The sequence below is a fragment of the Ostrea edulis genome, chromosome 6 (genome assembly GCF_947568905.1).
Source record: "Ostrea edulis chromosome 6, xbOstEdul1.1, whole genome shotgun sequence".
Classification (NCBI taxonomy): domain Eukaryota; kingdom Metazoa; phylum Mollusca; class Bivalvia; order Ostreida; family Ostreidae; genus Ostrea; species Ostrea edulis.
Genome location: NC_079169.1, coordinates 74,309,899 through 74,330,130, shown reverse-complemented (window position 1 = coordinate 74,330,130; position 20,232 = coordinate 74,309,899). Strand labels below are relative to the sequence as shown.

At 36.2% G+C, this 20,232-nt stretch overlaps 1 protein-coding gene across 1 annotated transcript in view; it reads right to left on the bottom strand.

Moving 5' to 3' along the window:
• The window catches only part of LOC125647959 (bifunctional purine biosynthesis protein ATIC-like), a 37,025-nt gene extending 23,082 nt beyond the window's left edge, over window positions 1-13,943 (bottom strand). Inside the window, exons 1-4 of the mRNA XM_048874832.2 lie at window positions 13,787-13,943; window positions 7,719-7,845; window positions 5,540-5,616; window positions 3,089-3,155 (exon numbers count right to left, since the gene is read on the bottom strand). Coding sequence (XP_048730789.2) covers window positions 3,089-3,155; window positions 5,540-5,616; window positions 7,719-7,845; window positions 13,787-13,811 — 296 coding nt within the window. The 5' untranslated portion in view covers window positions 13,812-13,943. The remainder of the gene's footprint in view (window positions 1-3,088; window positions 3,156-5,539; window positions 5,617-7,718; window positions 7,846-13,786) is intronic.
• Between the last annotated feature and the right edge of the window lie 6,289 nt (window positions 13,944-20,232).

Here is a 20,232-nt window from a genome sequence, read left to right as displayed (position 1 = left end):
AATTTTTTCAAAAATGGAAGAAAATCAAAATCCTTCCCCAGATGCACATCTTCAATACCCATACAAACACTCCACAAAATAAGGTCCTCACTGGAAAACTGTGGGGGGAGTAGGGTGGACAAATTATGTACCCTCCATAGAATATTAATTTCCAAATAGACTGAGTTCAACAACCTGTAATTTTCTCAAAAATTGTAGAAAATCAAAATCCATCCCACATGCACATCTTCAATACCCATACAAACACCTCACAAAATAAGAAGGCTCTCACTTGAAAACTGTGGGCGGAGTAGGGCTGAAAAATTATGTACCCTCCATATAATAATTATTTCCAAATAAAGGGGCAAAACTCCTGGAAAAAAGGTCGAAATGGATCAAAACTGCAGTATGATCTAGAGTGACCCACAAAGAAGCTACACAGCAAGTTTCAGCATATGTGAAAGGGAAATGAAATTATAAAGAGAAAACCCAGAACGGACAGATGGACGTACAGACATCGCTGTACCATAGTATGTCCCGTCTAAAGACGGACGTATAATAAATTTCCTTATTTTTAAAAATATTTTTCATGGAAATAGCAAAAGAATACCGTATATACTCGCCTATAGGTTGTTTCTCCAAAAGTCGGTTGCATACTTTCTAGCCCATTTTGGAGGGATTTGACATTGACCCGCTTATAAGTCGTTATAACTTTTTTCAAGAATCAGATGACAATTTCAAACCAATGCTCTAACATTTTCACCTCTTTTTCAAATAATATTTTGTGATATGCACTGATATTTATTCATTTTATCAACAAATCAATTTCAGTAATATCGCCAAGATGAATAAAATTATTAAAATATGTAGATACTTGTGCTTCATGCATATAATCCTAGAATAATACAACCTCGACCTTTGACTTCTGACCTTGGAAAAACAATAGGCATCTTCCTCTCATCATGGTAATAAAATACACTAAGTTGTAATATCCTCGAGCTTACAGTTTGGTTTGTATCCTGCCCACAAGGGTTTCCTACTAGGTTTTCCTACTTACTAAGTGATACTGGGACCTTGAACTTTGATTTCTAACCTTGAAAAACAATTGACATCTTCCTCTCATTATGGTGATCAAATGTACCAAGTTGCAATATCCTGGAGCTTATGGTTTGGTTTGTATCCTGGAAAACTAAGTGATACTGGGACTTTGACCTATAACCTTGAAAAACAATAAGCATCTTCCTCTCATCACGGTGATGAAATGTACCAAGTTGCAATATCCTGGAGCTTACAGTTCCGTCTGTATCCTGCCCACAAGGTCCGGACAGACAGACGGATGCCACCATGCCATAATATGTCCGGTCTTCAACGGGCGTATAAAAATCATTTCCAGGACATTCTGTACATTTGCATTTCGTGGGTCCATATTCATTGGTTGATTGATTGCATCTTGCTTAACGTCTCGTCTCGCTCGTGAATTTTTCACTCATATGGAGATGTCACCAAGACCGGTGAAGGGCTTCAAATTTAGGCCTATGCTCGGCGCTTACGGCCATTGAGCAGTGAGGGTTCTTCAGCGTGTCACGGGTCATCCGTTTTTAAGGCCCATGACATTCACACCTGATGTCGAGCATTTGGCGATGGAACTATCACTACCTGTTTTAACAACTTAGGTCTGTCACATCCGGGATTCGAACCCCGGCCTTCCGCATGAGGGGCGAACGCTCTAACTTCTCGGCCACCACAGCGGTTGGGTCCTTATTCAAGTTTCAGGTCTATTTGCAGGGATCATATGACAAGTTGCATTTCAGAAGTTGAATTCATTTACAAAATATAAAAGTACCCTGGTATGCAAATAAAGCAAAAATGGATACTAATATATTTTGAGTTTCAATGAATTGCAAACCTGCTAATGTGTCATATACCGTATATCAGGTTTTTTCCGCGTCATGTTTTTTTTGCGAATCAGAACCTAAAACAGTATATTAAATTTACGCGAATCAAATTTTCACTATTTCAAAGTCATAGCGAAAATATAATTTACGATTATCTAAACTTATGAACGAATTGGGGGTAAAAGCCGGTATTTGTACGTATAACTCTTAATTTTTTATGCAAAAATTCAGCCAATGAAACTATTTACAGGATTTCTGAGTTACTGTCGCAATTATAATCAAATCTCAATAAGGATGATATTCCCGCTTCTCTGAATCCATCTCTGACGATTTCGGGATTTGTTCGCATGTAATCATAGAGCTTTGTCAGCCATTTTGCTCCAAGTGCCTTCATCCGGGTTAGAGATCAATTGAACTTCACCTCATCAATTTCGGAACACACGCTCAGCTGATCACACACCTGTGCTGCGTACCAGTGTTCATTTTTGTTTACACTCAAGTATATTGTAAATATATACAATTTGGAGGTATAGTAACGTAAATCACTGTTCGTTAGCTATAATAATGGTACTAGTACAAAATATTTATCGATAATCATTTTCAGTTTAAAACGGCCATCAACCATGTACTGTTATATGTACATGTATGAGTAGCTCAGGTATAATTATACATTGATTGAAGCACAGACCGTGACCCATTTAATTAGCTTGTCCTTTATCAAATAAACACCAAGGCTCCCATAACTGTTACCTGGCGCTTGTCGGATATAGGGGGAAACAAAACACATTGAACACAGAACTTTCACTGCACCATTATCTGTATGCTATATAACTCTATTACAAAAACAAAACTTTGTATGAAATTTACGCGGATTTATTTTCCGCAATTCAGAAATCGTAGCGAACAAAGCGGAAATTAGATACATGCGGAAAAAACCTGATATAAGGTAGTTCATGCATTATAAATTGCCAATTTATAACTTTAGAAGGCAATGCATCTTTAAAAAAGTTATAATTTGACTTACACCTTTCCTACAAAGGAATCCCCCCCCCCCTCCTTGAAACGCCAAAAAATTCAATGGTCATTTCGACCTATACTCCCCATCAACATAAAGTGTGAAAAGTACTGCTCTACACATTTTGAGTTCTTATGATAATTTTGATTGAAAATTGCAACATTATCATTTCACATTCTAAAATGATTAAGATATTCACCTGATCATTTCAATGTTCTGGGATTGCAGATCAGCTTGATCAGAATCAGTTAACCTGGCCAAGATACCTGCAAGTTCATTTACAATTAGGTCACTTAATGAAATTCATGGATTCAAATTATACATGTACATTACTTCATTTTATTCATTATTGATTCATTCCTTTTTCCCAAATGTACCACAGGAAAGCGTTAATGCACTCATGATTTACATTCTCAACAAATAAGGGAGCTGTAGAGTGATCACCAACTCTGTCAAAGTACTCGAGTCTACAGTATATTCATACTAAATTATAACAAGAGATGTTTGTAAAACACATATGCCCCCCATGGTGCAAAATTGAAAAGGGTTATACACACACATCATTTAATTGATAGTAGTATCATCAATTCAAAATAATGAGTAGACAATATCTTTCTATGTCAAGAGTGAATTGACCATGTGACCTAAACATCAATAGGGGTCATCTACTCCTTATGCTGTACCAGTGTACCAAGTTTGGTGTCCATCAAGCAAATAATTCTTAATATATAGGAGACAATATATTACTATGTCCAGTTCAACAAGTGACTTTTGACCTCAAAATCAATATGGGTCATCTTCTCCTGAAGAGTTACCAGTGTACTAAGTTTTATGTCTGTCAAGCAAAAGGGTTATCAAGATATTGAGTGGACAGTATATTACCGGTACTATGTTCAGTTTGACCTTTGATCATGTGACCTCAAAATCAATAGGAGTCATCTCCTCCTGAATATACACCACTGTACTAAGTTTGATGTCTGTCAAGCAAAGGGTTCTCAAGATATTGAGCAGACAGTATATTCCAATGTCCAGGTTGACCCTTGACCTTTAAACATGTGACCTCAAAATCAATAAGGATCATCTCCAGGAACCAGTGTACCAAGTTTGATGTCTGTCAAACAAAGGGTTCTCAAGATATTGAATGGACAGTATATTCCTATGTCCAGTTTGACCCTTGACCTTTGATCATTTGACCTCAAAATCAATAGGAGTCTTCTTCTCCTGAAGATATGCCAGTGTACTAAGTTTGATGTCTGTCAAGCAAAGGGTTCTCAAGATATTGAGTGGATATTATATTCTTATGTCCAGTTTGACCCTTGACTTTTGACCATGTGACCTCAAAATCAATAGGGGTCATCTCCTGAAGTTGTACTAGTGTACCAAGTTTGATGTCTGTCAAGCAAAGGGTTCTCTAGACATTGAATGGTCAGTATATTCCTATGCAAAGTTTGACCCTTGACCTTTGACTATATGACCTAAAACTCAATAGGGGTCATCTACTCCTTAGGATGTACCAGTGCGCTAAGTTTGATGTTTTTCAAGCAAAGGGTTCTCAAGATATTGAGCAAACATTATATTCCTATGTCCAGAGTATATTGACCCTTGACCTTTGGTCCTCTTCTACCCATAACCAACCCACATATGAAATATCATTATCATCAAGTGAATGGTTCTCAAGATATTGAGCGGACAACGTGGTCTACCGACAGGTGCAAACCAATATGCCCCTCTTCTTTGAAGGGGGGCATAAATATAGTCATTTTAGTTTCTTTCCATATCAATTCAGTCATAGTCGTAATTTACCACATACAACATAGAATCTAAACAAGAGGCCCATGGGCCCGACATGTCACCTGATTACTAAAGAAACTAAACCTAAAAGTGGTGCTCTTTGCTTATTGTATGTGTACAAAGTGTGTAGTTTTTCATCTTGCAACCATGGCCAATATTTCAGAGTAGGGGGGTGGTCAAAAGAGATAGTCATGAAGATAAAATTCTTTTCTCATTTTTTCAAAAATAAATTAAGCTTTACACATGGTGACTGCCCAACTTTACCCATTCCTTAGGGTTAACTATTTTTATCATTATTTATTTGGTAACTTTTCAAATAACACATCACATGACCTCTTCTTATCTTCACTAGCTAAGAACACACATTCAAAATCTTCTCTACAAATATAACCCAGAGGTTTATAAATAGACCAGCCGATTATAAACCCGATAACGAAGATGCACCTCTCCAAGATTTGATGGGTTTTTTTGCACTTGGTATACCTGCCCAATCCCAAACCAAGGGTGACCATTTCATTGAATTGACATTCACACAGTGCACTTTTATGGTAAATACATTCAGTGCATACCACTCTATGGCCTGAAACAATTTAGTTGAGGCCTCTATGCTCATTATAACTATCCACAACATATAAGGCCCCATGAAGTTAGAGACTATGAAATTAAAATCCCCAAGATTAAAACATTTGGTGAAAATTTGAAAATGTTTGGAAGTTAATGAAACAACACACAAAAACGGAACACAGTGCAATACAACATTTAAGTGTCAGATTCAGGTGACCTATAATTGGATAATATTTATAAAATCAATTTGGCAAGTCAGGAACACAATAAAAATAACAAGGAAATCTAGACTTACCACCATGAACTGTGGGATGTAGAGTCTTCACTCGTCCTCCAAGCATTTCAGGGGCACCTGTGATCTCGGATACATCACTGCAATTGAATAGAAGTAGAATCAACAAGAGGTACTGTGAGCAATGCTCATTAAGAATACCCCCCCCCTTACCCCAATCTCCCAAAGGGTGTTGTGAATAGGCATAAATTACCTCTTTCCTGAATGTAAAAATATAGTATGCCTTTGTAGAAGAAAATGGAAGATATAGTCCGAACACAAATCCATGGTGTAAACCTATAATTTTGACCTTGAGATCAAAGGTCAAGGTCATAAAGAGGTCATGAATGTACACGACACAGTCTCATGGTGATACACCCATGTCTTATGGTATGACTGTCAAAACCCTATAATCAATTTTGACCTTGAGGTGAAAGTTCAAGGTCATATAGAGGTCATGAACGTACCTGACACATCATCTCATGGTGAAACACTCATGTGTCAAATATGGTATGCCTATGTCAAAGGACAAAGAAGTCATGGCCTTGACACGAATCCATTGTAAAAACGTTTAATTTTGACCTTGAGGTCAAGGTCATATGGAGGTCATGAAGGTACATGACACATCATCTCATGGTGATACACTCATGTATCAAATATGGTATGCCTATGTCAAAGAACAAAGAAGTTATGGCCCGGACACGAATCCATTGAAAAAAAACCTTTAACTTTGACCTTAAGGTCAAGGTCATAGAGGTCATGAAGGTACCCGACACATCGTCTCATGGTGATCCACCTGTGTGCCAAATATGGTATGCCTTTGTCAAAGAACAAAGAAGTTATGGCCCGGACACGAATCTGGAGACAGACAGACAGACAGTGATTCCTATATACCCCCCAGAACTTCGTTCGGGGGGGGGGGGGGGGGGGGGGGGGGTATAATAATCAAGGTGAAGGTCAAAAAACCTATTGTAATGAGACAAATGTTTCACACAGGGTGCACCCAACATGTGACAGTCAACATGGCATATAATCAAAATGAAACATGTGACAGTCATACAAATTTCTACAAGCCCTGCATTATATTTTCTGTAACTTTTGAATCATTTGAACTAATTTTAGATACAAGGATTTTTTAAGTAACCCCCAAGAGCTTATTCAAATTTAGAATATGCTAAAGTAAAACTAGTTAATCCTTCCTCAGTCATAACAGCTATTGAGGAAATCAGGAAAGTCCATGTCATAACGGCAGGGTTCCAAATTACCGTTCGCCTACTCGCATTGGCGACTAAACTTTGCTTGTGGGCACCCAAAATTTTCGTTCTCGTCGCCCACTTGGCGACCGTAATTGTCCGATCAACATTTTTCTTTCCGACCGATCCGAGTCCTATTATAATTGAAGTTCAATTTCCGGTTGAGGTTTTGCCACTTGGCGAGACATTCATGATTCCTGGGGTATCAAACCTTCCAAAATGTATTTAAACCAGAAGTTGAACAACGCAAGGGTTACTTCAAATGAAAAGAAAGCGTCTGCTTTTAACCAAAGTGGAAAGAAGGGGAGAATATGGCTCGATGACGGCAAAAAGGGGATGACGTGCTGTGTGTACAAAACATGACACGAAAAGTCCAGTCGTTGTGACAGCTTGCCCAAGTTATAAACTTGACAGCATCGTAAAGCTGAGAAATTTTGAAATAACATAAAAAGTCTGAAGAAACGTGTGTTAAAGTCAGACGCCGCGAAGATCATAAAGTTGCTAGGTTGACGAAATGAGAGTGGAAATGAGAGAGTTATTTGAAAGAATTACGGAGAAGGAAACAGAATTTAAATATTGATACTTTAATTTTTTAAATAAATTGCAATGTGACCTGATGTTATTTTTTCTTGTAAAAAAAACCCCCATGTTATTCAATTTCATGATATGTGTCACTGTGGGCTACTGAAATTTCATGTGGGCTAACAGAATTTCTTATTCAGGGGCCCACTTGGCCCCTAAGGTATTCAGTCGAAGTTGGAACCCTGTTAAACGGGTTTTGAGGAAAGTCCACTTCACGTTTCCAATGACTTGCTTTACGAGAGTCATTGATGGGGTACCAGTCCTGTTTTCCTCACAGAAGAAAGTACCCATCAACAGTGTCAACAGCAGAAGATTGTCACAGTTTGAGTAAACCACATAGTTAGAAAAGGATAATGTATCCAAATTACCTGACAGGAATCCCAGCATCCCTGATGCACTTGGCAGTTCCTCCGGATGCCACAAGCTTTAAACCAACGGCAGATAACTTCTGTGCAAATTCCTTCAACCCAGTTTTGTCCGATACACTCAATAGAGCTGAAAAATAAAACAAGAGACCCATGATCCACATCGCTCACCTGATTCACCTTGATCCTGCCGTTATTCAGCTGATTGTGATTTTTAAAAGATCTTTTTTAAATCTTAACTCCTATGAAAAATTTTGACCCCATATTGTGGCACCAACCTAGACCGAAAGGGTCACAACAGTAGAATAAGAATTCGCACAAAATGGGGGATGCCTCAACACCAATATCAGGGTTCAAAACCATCTTTTTCAAACACTTGTCCGTATGGACTATTGATGTTCACTAGTCTGCAAAGCATTTCACTAGACTAAGTCCATCCAGTATATCATTTAAATAATTGCATAAATTCATTAATAGTATTTAATCAAACCAAGCACTTCAAAGTTGCAAACTATTCATTTTCTGATACCTACAGTAGAAAAAAGTCACTTCCTTTCACAATCTTCATAAGCATACAGTAATCTCCGAGTTACTCATGTAATAACCCCTTTTATAAATGTCCACCTGTTTGGAATGTCAGCATTTCATTGTCACGCAAAACATTTCACCATGCAAGTAACAGTCTATGCGAAAGACATCGGACCGTCGGACCTGACCGATGTACAGTGCCTGAGGTCCGATGCATCATTTTTTACACCGGACTGAAATGTCCGATGTCTCAGTGTCTGGTTTTGAACTTTACTATTTTGATGCGGAGTCATTTAAATATTTGTTATAAGAAAAAATAGCACACAAATCCAAATATGTAAATGAATGTGATTAAAACTGCATGGACCGTCTAAAGTATTATACGGGAGGGATCCCAAATATAATAAATACATGTAAGATTTCCTTGGTTTTGCATTTTCACGTGTTTCACTTTTTTACATTAGGTTTTTCGGTCTGACAAAAGTTGGTTCAGTCCGGTGTGTTCATTGATTACACCGAACCGAATGTCCTGTGTGGTCCAAAAAACTTTCGCATAGACTGAAGTAATCAACCATAAATTCAAACATCTTAGTGATTCGGACAAATTTGCTAAAATCTTATAGATTGTTATCCAGATTTTTACTAGTCCCTTTCACTAAAGGATGACTTTACCAAGTTTGATTGAAACCAGCCAATCAGGGTTCGACATTAACGCTTGTCCTGTACCAGTGGGAAAAAAAAATCGGACAAGTGAATATTGATGGGCACTTGTCTGATTGGACAATGGACAAGTGCTTTTTTACGTAAAGAAGTCTCCAAATAATAAAAAGAACGATTGGTGGAAAGTTTATCGATAGTTCAATGTCAGAAGCAATGCATGAACAAGATTGCTACACACAGCCATGTCCCCCACCGCCGCAAAAAAAGTTGAAGCACAAAAGTCCCATAAATCCTGTAAAATTTGTCGAATCAAAATGGCGGTGCAATATGATCAACTACATATGGTGACTAACAATCCTACAAAATTGGAATGAAATCCGGTGAGCGGTTTCGGAGGAGTTAGCGTCCACAAAGTGTTCCTATAGTGTACTATGTACAAATTCAACAAAGTCCAATAACTCCTATAAAATTTGTCGAATCAAAATGGTGGCAAAATATGATCAACTACACATGGTGACTAACAATCCTACAAATTATGAACAAAATCCGTTGAGCGGTTTCAGAGGAGTTGCATCCACAAAGTGTTTCTATAGTGAGCATGTACAAATTCAATAAAGTCCCATAACTCCTGTCAAAATTGTCGAATTAAAATTCCAGCATAATATGATCAACTACACATGGTGACTAACAATCCAACAAAATCAGGGTTCCAAATTACCGCTCGCCTACTCGCATTGGCGACTAAACTTTGCTTGTGGGCACCCAAAATTTTCGTTCTCGTCGCCCACTTGGCGACCGTAATTGTCCGATCAACATTTTTCTTTCTGACCGATCCGAGTCCTATTATAATTGAATTTCAATTTCCGGTTGAGGTTTTGCCACTTGGTGAGACATTCATAATTCCTGGGGTATCAAACCTTCCAAAATGTATTTAAACCAGAAGTTGAACAATGCAAGGGTTACTTCAAACGAAAAAAGCGTCTGCTTTTAACCAAAGTGGAAAGAAGGGGAGAATATGGCTCGATGACGGCAAAAAGGGGACAACGTGCTGTGTGTACAAAACATGACATGAAAGGTTAAATCGTTGTGACAGTTTGCCCAAGTTATAAACTTGACAGCATCGTGAAGCTGAGAAATTTTGAAATAACATAAAAAAAGTCTAAAGAAACATGTGTTAAAGTCCAACGCCGCGAAGATCATAAAGTTGCTAGGTTGACGAAATGAGAGTGGAAATAAGAGAGGTATTTGAAAGAATTATGGAGAAGGAAACCGAATTTAAATATTGATATTTCAATTTTTTAAAATAAATTGCAATGTGACCTGATGTTTCTTTTTTCTTGTTATTCAATTTCATGATATGTGTGGGCTACTAAAATTTCATGTGGGCTAACAGGATTTCTTATTCAGGGGCCCACTTGGCCCCTAAGGTATTCAGTCGAAGTTGCCTGCAAAATATGAACAAAATCCATTGAGCGGTTTCGTCGGAGTTGCGTCCACAAAGTGTTCCTATAGTGTAGCATGTACAAATTCAACAAAGTCCCATAATTCCTGTCAAAATTGTCGAATCAATATGGCAGCGAAATATGATCAACTTCACATTGTGACTAACAATCCTACAATATATGAACAAAATCTGTTGAGTGGTTTCTGAGGAGTTGCGTCGACAAAGTGAAGTGGGACGGACGGACACACGGACACCGGTATTTCTATGTCCCCTTCCGCCTTGCTGTGGGGGGCAAAAATGAACTTTGATCCCGATATCAATCGCTATGTAAACTAGCTGAGTCACACTCGATCTGGATCAGTGTCAGCGATTTTTTTCTACCCACTGGTACTGGTACCCATTCAATTGGGGGAAATATTGTCAAAATCGAACATATTGGGAATTTTCTACCAATGTATCGGCAAACAATTTCAACTCAAAGAAAAGAAAAAAAGAACAAAACAAGAAGTAGTCATCTCTTTAAAAACTTTTTTACGGTAATATTTGCTGTTGGGAGACATAAGGAATCGTCGTAGGCTCGTTTTAGAATCGTTAGCTCTACAAAACACGCACACTGCCTTGATCTGTACTTTCGATTTAATACCGGAAGTGAACATTTTCGTTAACTCGTACAACGTTTCAGATTAAGTAAATTATGATGTCAGCGGTCTATTTTTCAGCAAGTAAATTGGGAATTTTTAGGTTCAAAATTGGGAAAAATCAATGGTTTATTGCATTGGGAATGGTACTGTATATCGGTACCAGTTATATAAGGGGAAAAACCGCTGGGTAAGGGATCAAAATTAACTTTTTTCACTACTAGCAAATTTTAGCTAGTGGATTATTTTTCAACTAGCAAAATTGAGCTTTTACTAGCATTTTTCAATCGATTGTGTTTTACAGAAATTTAAGAAATCAAGCATGTATCTATATCAAAATATAGGGAAAATCTTTTAAAATCTTTAAAGTGCAATAAAAATAATATTGAGAATTCTTTCATTTAAAATTTAATGAATTATCAGACAACATGCATGATGAGGGTCATAGGGTACACTTGTGTGGTGAACTCGCTGTCCAGAGATCTACCACCTATTTACAACATCATGTGGTTTGAAATCTTGAAGACTGTTTGCGCCAATTCAAACTAATGTTCAAAACTTTTGGAAATTTCATCTAAAAAATTCTAGTTGAAAACAAATGCCCCCGATAATGGCCAATTCCGAAGATGGCCAAGGTCACAAGGGCAAATACCTTGGTACCAGTAGAAAGATCTTGTCAAAAGAAATGCTAATGTACAATATGAAAGCTCTAATATTTACCATTTAGAAGTTATGACCAATGTAAAAAAAAAAAATTAAAGTAGGTCAAATGTCAAGGTCAAAAGGTTCAATACCAACGGAAAGATCTTATAAACTCCAAGGTCACAGGGTCAAAAATGTTGGTACCCACGGAAAGGTCTTGTCACAAGGAATACTCATGTGAAATATCAAAGCTCTATCACTTACTGTTCAAAAGGTATTAGCAAGGTTCAAGTTTTCAAAAAGTAGGTCAAACTCCAAGGTCAAGGGGTCAAAAATGTTGGTACCCACGGAAAGGTCTTGTCACAAGGAATACTCATGTGCAATATCAAAGCTCTATCACTAACTGTTCAAAAGTTATTAGCAAGGTTAAAGTTTCAGACAGAATGACAGAATTACAGAATACAAAATGACAGAAAGGACAAAAACAATATGCTCCCGATTTCGGGGGCATAAAAACTTGTATTATCAATCGTGGACGAATGATATACAGAATTGGATCATAATCATGTGACTGTCTGACATATTCAAATTTAATGCATCAATGATAAATATCAAATTCCCAATAACAATGAATAGTTTTAATAAAAAGAACTGCAAAGGATTTTCCCCGTAAATAGCTGGAGAGGCCTTTTAGTATAAAGTTAAACTTTAACGGAAGAAGTATCGTTTATCTGGTGACATCTTCTGTGCTAAACGGCAAAGATAATCAGTAAATTAACAAAATACACTTTTGAATTTTTCTGAAAAGCAAAGTACTCATTGATTTGAAAATCGGGGAGTAAATACTCTTTGTGGTAAAAAATTATCTGGAGCTCTGAACCAATAAATTAAAATTTTTTGGACAAGTAAATATCTTTGTCCCTTGTCCAAATGGACAAGTATGGTAAAAAAAAAAAGGTTAATGTAGAGCCCTGTCTAGTGTTTCTGGAAAAGATGAATATGTGAAAAGTTGAAAAACAATGTTTACTCAACGTTGAAAAGCAACGTTTATTCAACGTTGAAAAGCAACGTTGATATCTGACGTTGCTTCACCTTTCATATGAAACCAAAATTCAACGTTGAAAAACAACGTTTACTCAACGTTGAAAAGCAACATTTATTCAACGTTGAAAAGCAACGTTGATATCTGACGTTGAAAAGCAAAGTTTATTCAACGTTGAAAAGCAACGTTGATATCTGAAGTTGAAACAAAGTTGATATGTGACGTTGCTTCACCTTTCATATGAAACCAAAATTCAACGTTGATTCCACGTTAGAGAGTGACGTTGTTTCAATGTTGATTCTACGTTGAAGTGCCTGCTGGGTTAATTCAAGACACATTTAAAACAGAATTTTTTGGGCCTTTTTATATACACAATCGTACCTTGTTCTTTTGATCAGAAAAAATCACTTGAGTCATTGGCTCAGGTGAGCTATAAATATTCACTATTTGTTAAAAAAATATATAGAAAAATTGGAAGCCAGGTGTTTTCAACATGGAATTTTTACTCTTCTTTTAATCACCACACCATTTTCTTATTACATTCTTTGTCAGTCTCTACCAAACACAAAAACTGTGTGAATATCCAAAAATAAATCATGTTTTAGACTCAGTAACCACTGGTAATTTTAAATGGTCACTTTTATTAGGGGAAAAATAATTAATTCATGGACAAAGCAAAAAAATTACAGTACCCATGTTCAAAACGCTCGAACTTCCTTTTTTATAAAAATAGATTAAAAACTTGGTGTTTTTTAAAGACAAAGAATAGGCCAAGTGTTTTTCTAAAAGATCTGATAGATTTTATCTAGATATATATTTATACAAATATTTTAATTTCTGTCAAATTTCATGGGCATTCGTTGCGATATATATCAGTAAATAAATTACAATATAAATATTTGGTCCAAAGAACCGAAATGAAAGTTTGTGGTTATTATTGATGTCTGCAGCTTTCTATTTTAGGAATAGTGTCAATAACCGATTAAGAGGTCATCACGTGCATGTGTAAGGCAACGTTGTAAACAACATGCGCAAATTCAGTTTTATCAAAATGACAATATTGATTTATCAATGCAAGCATCTTCTAGATTACCACAAAAACAATTCCAACGCTTACCTATGTTTCCAGCAACATTCGCCATGATAATAACTCGAGCACTGTAACAGCATGCAACCCACGTGCAAAGAGAAAAAAATTTACTTAGTTCCCGCGAAACTTCATGCCCGAGAGATTTATCGAGAACCAGTTAAAAATCTTCCCGCCACTTATTTGAAAGTTCATTTTAGTGAACAAGTAAATGAACAGCGATCCTATACAAAATACAAATTAAGAGAAGGGCAAATACGGACCCCTGGACATCCCAGAAGTCACTGTCGCTAGTCACGGTTACTGAGTGCGGTAGTACTCCTACCCTACCCACAGGTGCTTGGGTTCAGGACCCGACCACCACCCCCACATCCTTCCGAATAAGTTATATGAGTTGATTTAATTACTTTTTTTTGGCTGAAAATCTTTTTAATGCATGTCAACAATGTCTTGCATAACCCTAAAGTGGATCTGCCTTTGGAAAAAACGGCATTATTATAAACACCGTTTGAGATTTATTTACGGTAATATTAGGATACACGTTGGTACTTACATATAATACAAATAAGTATTATCATGTTCAAATGTCTTATGTATGAACATTGCTCATACTAATAGTGCATATTTTACTCTTGTTTTGTTTTTTCCTTTTTATCGTCATTGCACATTGAAATGTTAATAATCATGTATGCTGTATGCCCGAGAGGGCCCTAATTTGGAAATAAATCATATTCTATTCTATTCTATTCTATCCTGTAGTCGTACTGAATGGTGATTTCATGTTAAACATGGAATTTAATCTTCCTCCATTGCTCAAAGTGGTTCTCTCTACCCTGTTTCCATTTGACTGTCTTTTATCGCTGAATGTGTCCCGCCAACAGCATGCAGGCCGTCCGGCCGTGCTTTCACTGTTGACTTCAACATCACTTAATCATGAATATTTCGAAATGGGGCGTTCATTATCCGACTTGGAGAATGCATAATTGAATAGGAAATCAGTGGCGGATTTAACTAAAGGGGGGGTGTAAATAAATGACAAAATCTTTTGATTTCTTGAATTACTTATTGGGAGAACTTGATTTTTTCCAAAAACCCTTAAAATTTGCGTCATTTTATTAATTTCACCTTATCAAAAATAATAGAAAATAGTACAAATGACTAAATAGGAGACATATTACAAGCCCTATAAAATCTGTAAAATCCAGGCGCTTCCAGGGGCTTCGCCCCCTGGGTCCCCACCAAGGCTTTGCCCTGGACCCACTGCCTCATAAAGTGGCGCCCCCCGTTACCGCAATTCCTACCGTGGATCCGCCCCTGGAAATTAGCTAATTGGTTACTTTTTCATCCGATTGAATTAATCTTAATATTTTGCATAAAGTATATTAATATAAAACACGTGTTTCTTTTTCTTGGGGGTGGGGGGTATAATATCCAAAGATTACGGTATCTATATAGCTTTAATGGCATTCAAACAAGCGAATGCAAGTTCTCTTTTCTTAGTTTAATGCCCCTTCGAGAAGTTTTTACTCATTGATATTGAGATGTTACCAGGCAGCAGAACCTGTAGTACCACAAATTTAGACCTATGCTTGGCACATAGGGTCGTAGCAGTGAGGGTGATTTAACGTCAGTGCCAACGCCTGCCGCGATACGGTACCTTCATATCCGAAAGTCTCGCAGCTCTTGCTTCTAAATCAATGGCTGATTTCTTGTTTAGAAAAATATAAACGATAAAAGAAGCAATAATTTTTTTCCACTCTCGGAGAAATAAATGACAAAATCTTTTGATTAATTGACTGAATTACTTTTAATGGGAGAACTTGCATGTTTCCCAAAAACCCTTAAAAATTGCGTTATTTTATCAATTTCACCTTACTTAAAATTACAGAAAATAGTAAAACTTACTACATAAGAAACATATTACAAGCCTTATAAAATCTGTAAAATTCCAGACCCCTGCCTCATAAAGTTGCCCCGGATCCGCCCCTGTAAATGCCAAACGCTTGAATCCATGAAATTTTGAAAATGAAGATATCTACAGAAACATGCACAACATTTATACTTATTCTAAAAATTATCTTGAAAAACTTAGTTAGTGATGAGTTTTCTCGATCCAAGTTGGGGTTTTTTTCCCCTGATGGACTAAAAAGCGAAAATATCCTTGATAATATCGGTCATTTTCCCAAGTCCAATTACACTTAATCATAAATACCTGAGATAACCGAACGTAACCCCCATTAGGCATGTTTAACAAGCGATAGTCCACAGAATAATGAGAGCCCGGTAATCTGGCGGTCAAACAATGCTCGCATAGTGTATCTCGGAGGATTATCACAATCCACGTCTCAACCAATTCTCTTCTGTTTCGGCTTCGTAGAAAGTAAAGGTTTCCGGAAAAGAAGGGGGAAGTTTAGGACCTATTTGCTGTGTTTTATTCTAACCGATCTGCGTTCATAATTCATAAAAATGTGGTTTTGTTTAAATGATGAGATTGCACAAGAAAAAATAACAACGATCTTTTCGCATAAACAAAATTCTTATTTGTAATCAAAATTTTAGAAAAATTAGGATTTAATTAATAATCGTTACAGCTTTTATTTGAGGCTATAATTTGGAATCATATTACCTACCGCCTAACTAAAAAAAAAGTGTGTAACTGTTCAAAATACTTTCATGTTACGGAAGGTCGTTGATGACAGTTATATAATGTGAAATTAATATTTCATTGCGCTAAGAACGCAGTGCAATTTGCAAAAAACGCAATGTACATTGTAAGAGTGGTCTGTGTTTAAATGCAATATTTCGCTCACAAACGCAATAGTTTGCGTTTATTTGCAATACTTTTGCAATTATAACGCCAAATTCTCTTTGCGAATATTTACGGAGATTTCAATTGCGAATCAGTGCAATATAATCTTTTTTAAACGCTTTGACGAACGGTTTACTACCGAGCTAGAAATTGTTACGATGAATTATATCACAACTGTAGGTGATTGAATGAAAAACTGTAGCAAAAATTGAGTCTATTGCATTAAACAGAAATTGTACGATATAGGGTTAGAATATATTTGGTGTGGTCAAGCGAATGCAACTTCTAAATTTGTCTTTCCTATTATAAAACAGAGTTTGACCGATATGTTTGTTCAAAGTTTAGTTGAACAAATTTATGTTCTTCAAAGTGTATTATTTACAAACATGTTATTGTTCACTTTTCGTTACAGTAGTATTACCTTTGTAAACCTATACCTAATATGTATAAAAAGAACATACGTCGAATTAGACTATCCTCTCATAATCTTGAAATTGAAACAGGCCGCCATAACAATATACTTAGAGAAAATAGAGTGTGTAAATTTTGTAAAAATGACATAGAGGACGAATGCCACTTTATATGTATTCGCCCTCATTACGAGGAATTCCGTCATCAATATATCAAAAAGTATTATTTGCAGAAGCTATCTGTTTTCAAATTTGAACACGAACTTTAATTTAGGGAAATATTTATGTCTTGCAGTTCAGTTGCGAGAAAACCTTGTTTAAAAGATAATCCCCTTCGCTTGCTTGAATTGGTACATGTAACTGTTGTGATGAGACATATATGAGGGGAGTTATTACCGCGGACGCTGAACAATGCACGAATGAATCTTCATAAATATAGTACATTGTAGGTCTATTTTAACGGCTAGGAATAAAAGTAGACTGTAAATTTACATTTTGTATTTTTTAAATGTAAGAAATAAATTTCATTTTTAAAAATATATAAGGGTATGAATTGCAACGCTTCACGCCGGCATTCTTTTCATGAAGCGCTGAAGTGTGCGGTCGTGAAACGTCGCGATTTATACTATACCTTCGCGCATTGCGAATAAAAGCAATTCTTTTTGCGATTAAACGCAAAAGGTCTTCCGTACAAAATAAAGCATTTTTTGACTGAAAATTATTTGTCAGTATACATTTAGATTTTATATTGAACGGTTTCTAATAATTATTTAATAAAGAAATTTCACTCATTTCTGAAAATACACGAGGGCGTCAGGTAAATAGAAATGCATTGTACCGGTATATGATGAGATAAAACAGGTCGGTTGTACAACTCTTTACAGTCCAGTTTCAATTTGGGTACTTATATCGATTTTTTTTTTAAAAAGTTCATAGTTTTTTAGTTTTTATTATTTTAATTGTGTTTAACACATGCATGTACAATGTACAGCTCAAATCTCAAGATTTTCATATATGATATTATCGTAATAATCTGAATTATGGGCGAAATATCATTACTGTACAAAGTACTGGGAATGTATTCCAATTTCTTAAGTCATCAATTAACGCCATTAATAAGGATTATACTTCAGTATTTCCTTTGACTAAATAACGTAAGTCTTCGCACTCCTGCCAAGCTCAAGTTCAATTATTTCACTAAAATTACTCATAAGTGGTACAATATGTGATACTAATGCCAAAGTCGGTCGTTAATTTCTTCTAGGATTATTTCAGAAAAAAAATTACAGCATTAATTCGTGCCACTTGAAATCAATCTGAATTTAATCAAATTATGTAGACATTTAACTAGAAATGACATGACTGAGAGGTTAGATAAACAGTGCAAATTCCCGATATCGGTTTCATTGATAGAACAATTTCTCTCTATCCGGATTTTCCCGTCAATCCGTTTAACTTTGTAAGTGGTTATAATGAAACAACTGTACATGTTTAAGTTTAAATTAAGATAATCTGGAGTCTTTTAAAAATGGGACCCCGTTACACTTAGAGTCCAGCAAGATGTTATCATTATGTCCTAAATAGGCAATTGAACGATAGGCAACTTACCCCAGGTCTTTTCAATAATGAATAACCATAATGGATACATTTGCATTTTATCTTTGGTAAGTAAAACATTCCTCGTATATTTTCACATCAAACCATTTTTTGTGTGTGGATATTTTCATTGCATGCTCACCAGTAACATGTTTCTAAACGAATGCATTCGAATGCACTTTTTGAAGATTTTAATAGTGTATACTGGAAAATGTTTTATTTAGTGTGTATCGTTCAGCACTAGTTTTAAACGCACAGAATTAGATATTCGAAAAAGTAGAATATAGTTATTGCAGAATTCGATCTAGTTGATGATTTCAAATTGTTATTGAAAAACAAAGTAATACACTTTATGCACTTAAAGATAACTGCTTCCTTTTTCGCAGATACTCCTGTGGCTAGGTAAGTAGTTGCTCTGGATTTCTGTGTACAATTCAACACTTCTTTTTTTTTTTTAATTTAAACATAAAAATATTGCTGAATTTTGGACACCATCTCAATTTCAAAAGCATTCAATAATTAGCAACGTTATGAATTAGTTCATCTTCCATTTTTAGCTCACCTGAGCTGAAACCTCAAGTGAGCTTTTCTGATCACCCGTTGTCCGTCGTCTGTCTGTAAACTTTTCATACTTTCGACTTCTTCTCCAGAACCACCGGGCCTTGGATGAAGGGGATTCAAGTTTGTGCAAAGGAATGACCATGCCCCCTTCAAAGGGAAGATAATCACAAAAATGCAAAAAATAGGGTGGGGTCATTCAAAAATCATCTTCTCAAGAACCACTGGGCCAGAAGAGCTGACATTTACATGAAAACGTCCTGACATAGTGCAAATTCAAGTTTGTTAAATCATGACCCCTGGGGGTAGGATGGGGCCACAATAGGGGATTAAAGTTTTACATACAATTGTATAGGGGAAATCTTTAAAAATCTTCTACTCAGGATCCACTGGCTAGGAAAGTACAAATTTACATGAAAGCTTTCTGACATAGTGCAAATTCAAATTTGTTAATGTGAAATCCCCTTGGGAGACTGCGAAATATTCTTGATATTGCGTTAAACAAAAATCTTCAATTGTTTGGTCTTGACAAGAAATAAAATCAATCGAATATTTTTTACTTCATTATTTGGCAGTATTTCATATATATTTCAAATTCATTATATACATGGTGTTTGTGCAAAAGGCCATATCACAGTACAGAAATTAAATTTTTTGGGGAGGTTTAGGGCAAAAGGCCATATCACAGTACAGGAATTAAATTTTTGGGGAGGTTTGAGGCAATTATATCCCCATTTGGTCGAAAATGTTCAAGAAAAAGACCATTTTGTTATTTGGGGGTCTACAGTCTCCCTCTCTGGATAGATGAGGTGCCATTTTGGCTGTAACCACCACCACCTCCCTTTAAAAAGTTCTGGACCCGCCCCTGGATCATGGCACGTGTGAATCTATCGTTTTATGGGACATAGTAGCAACGATAATATTTACCTCATTAGTACGTATAAACCACCTACTGACCCTCTTGTTAATCGGCTACTGTTCGATTGTTGTTGCACTTGACAGTGGCATGGTGTATTAAATTGTTGACAGAAATAAGAGTCCCCTGTTTGATAATCACCTCTACTAACATTGCATAATGAAGAAGTGTTAGCTGAAAAGTTTAC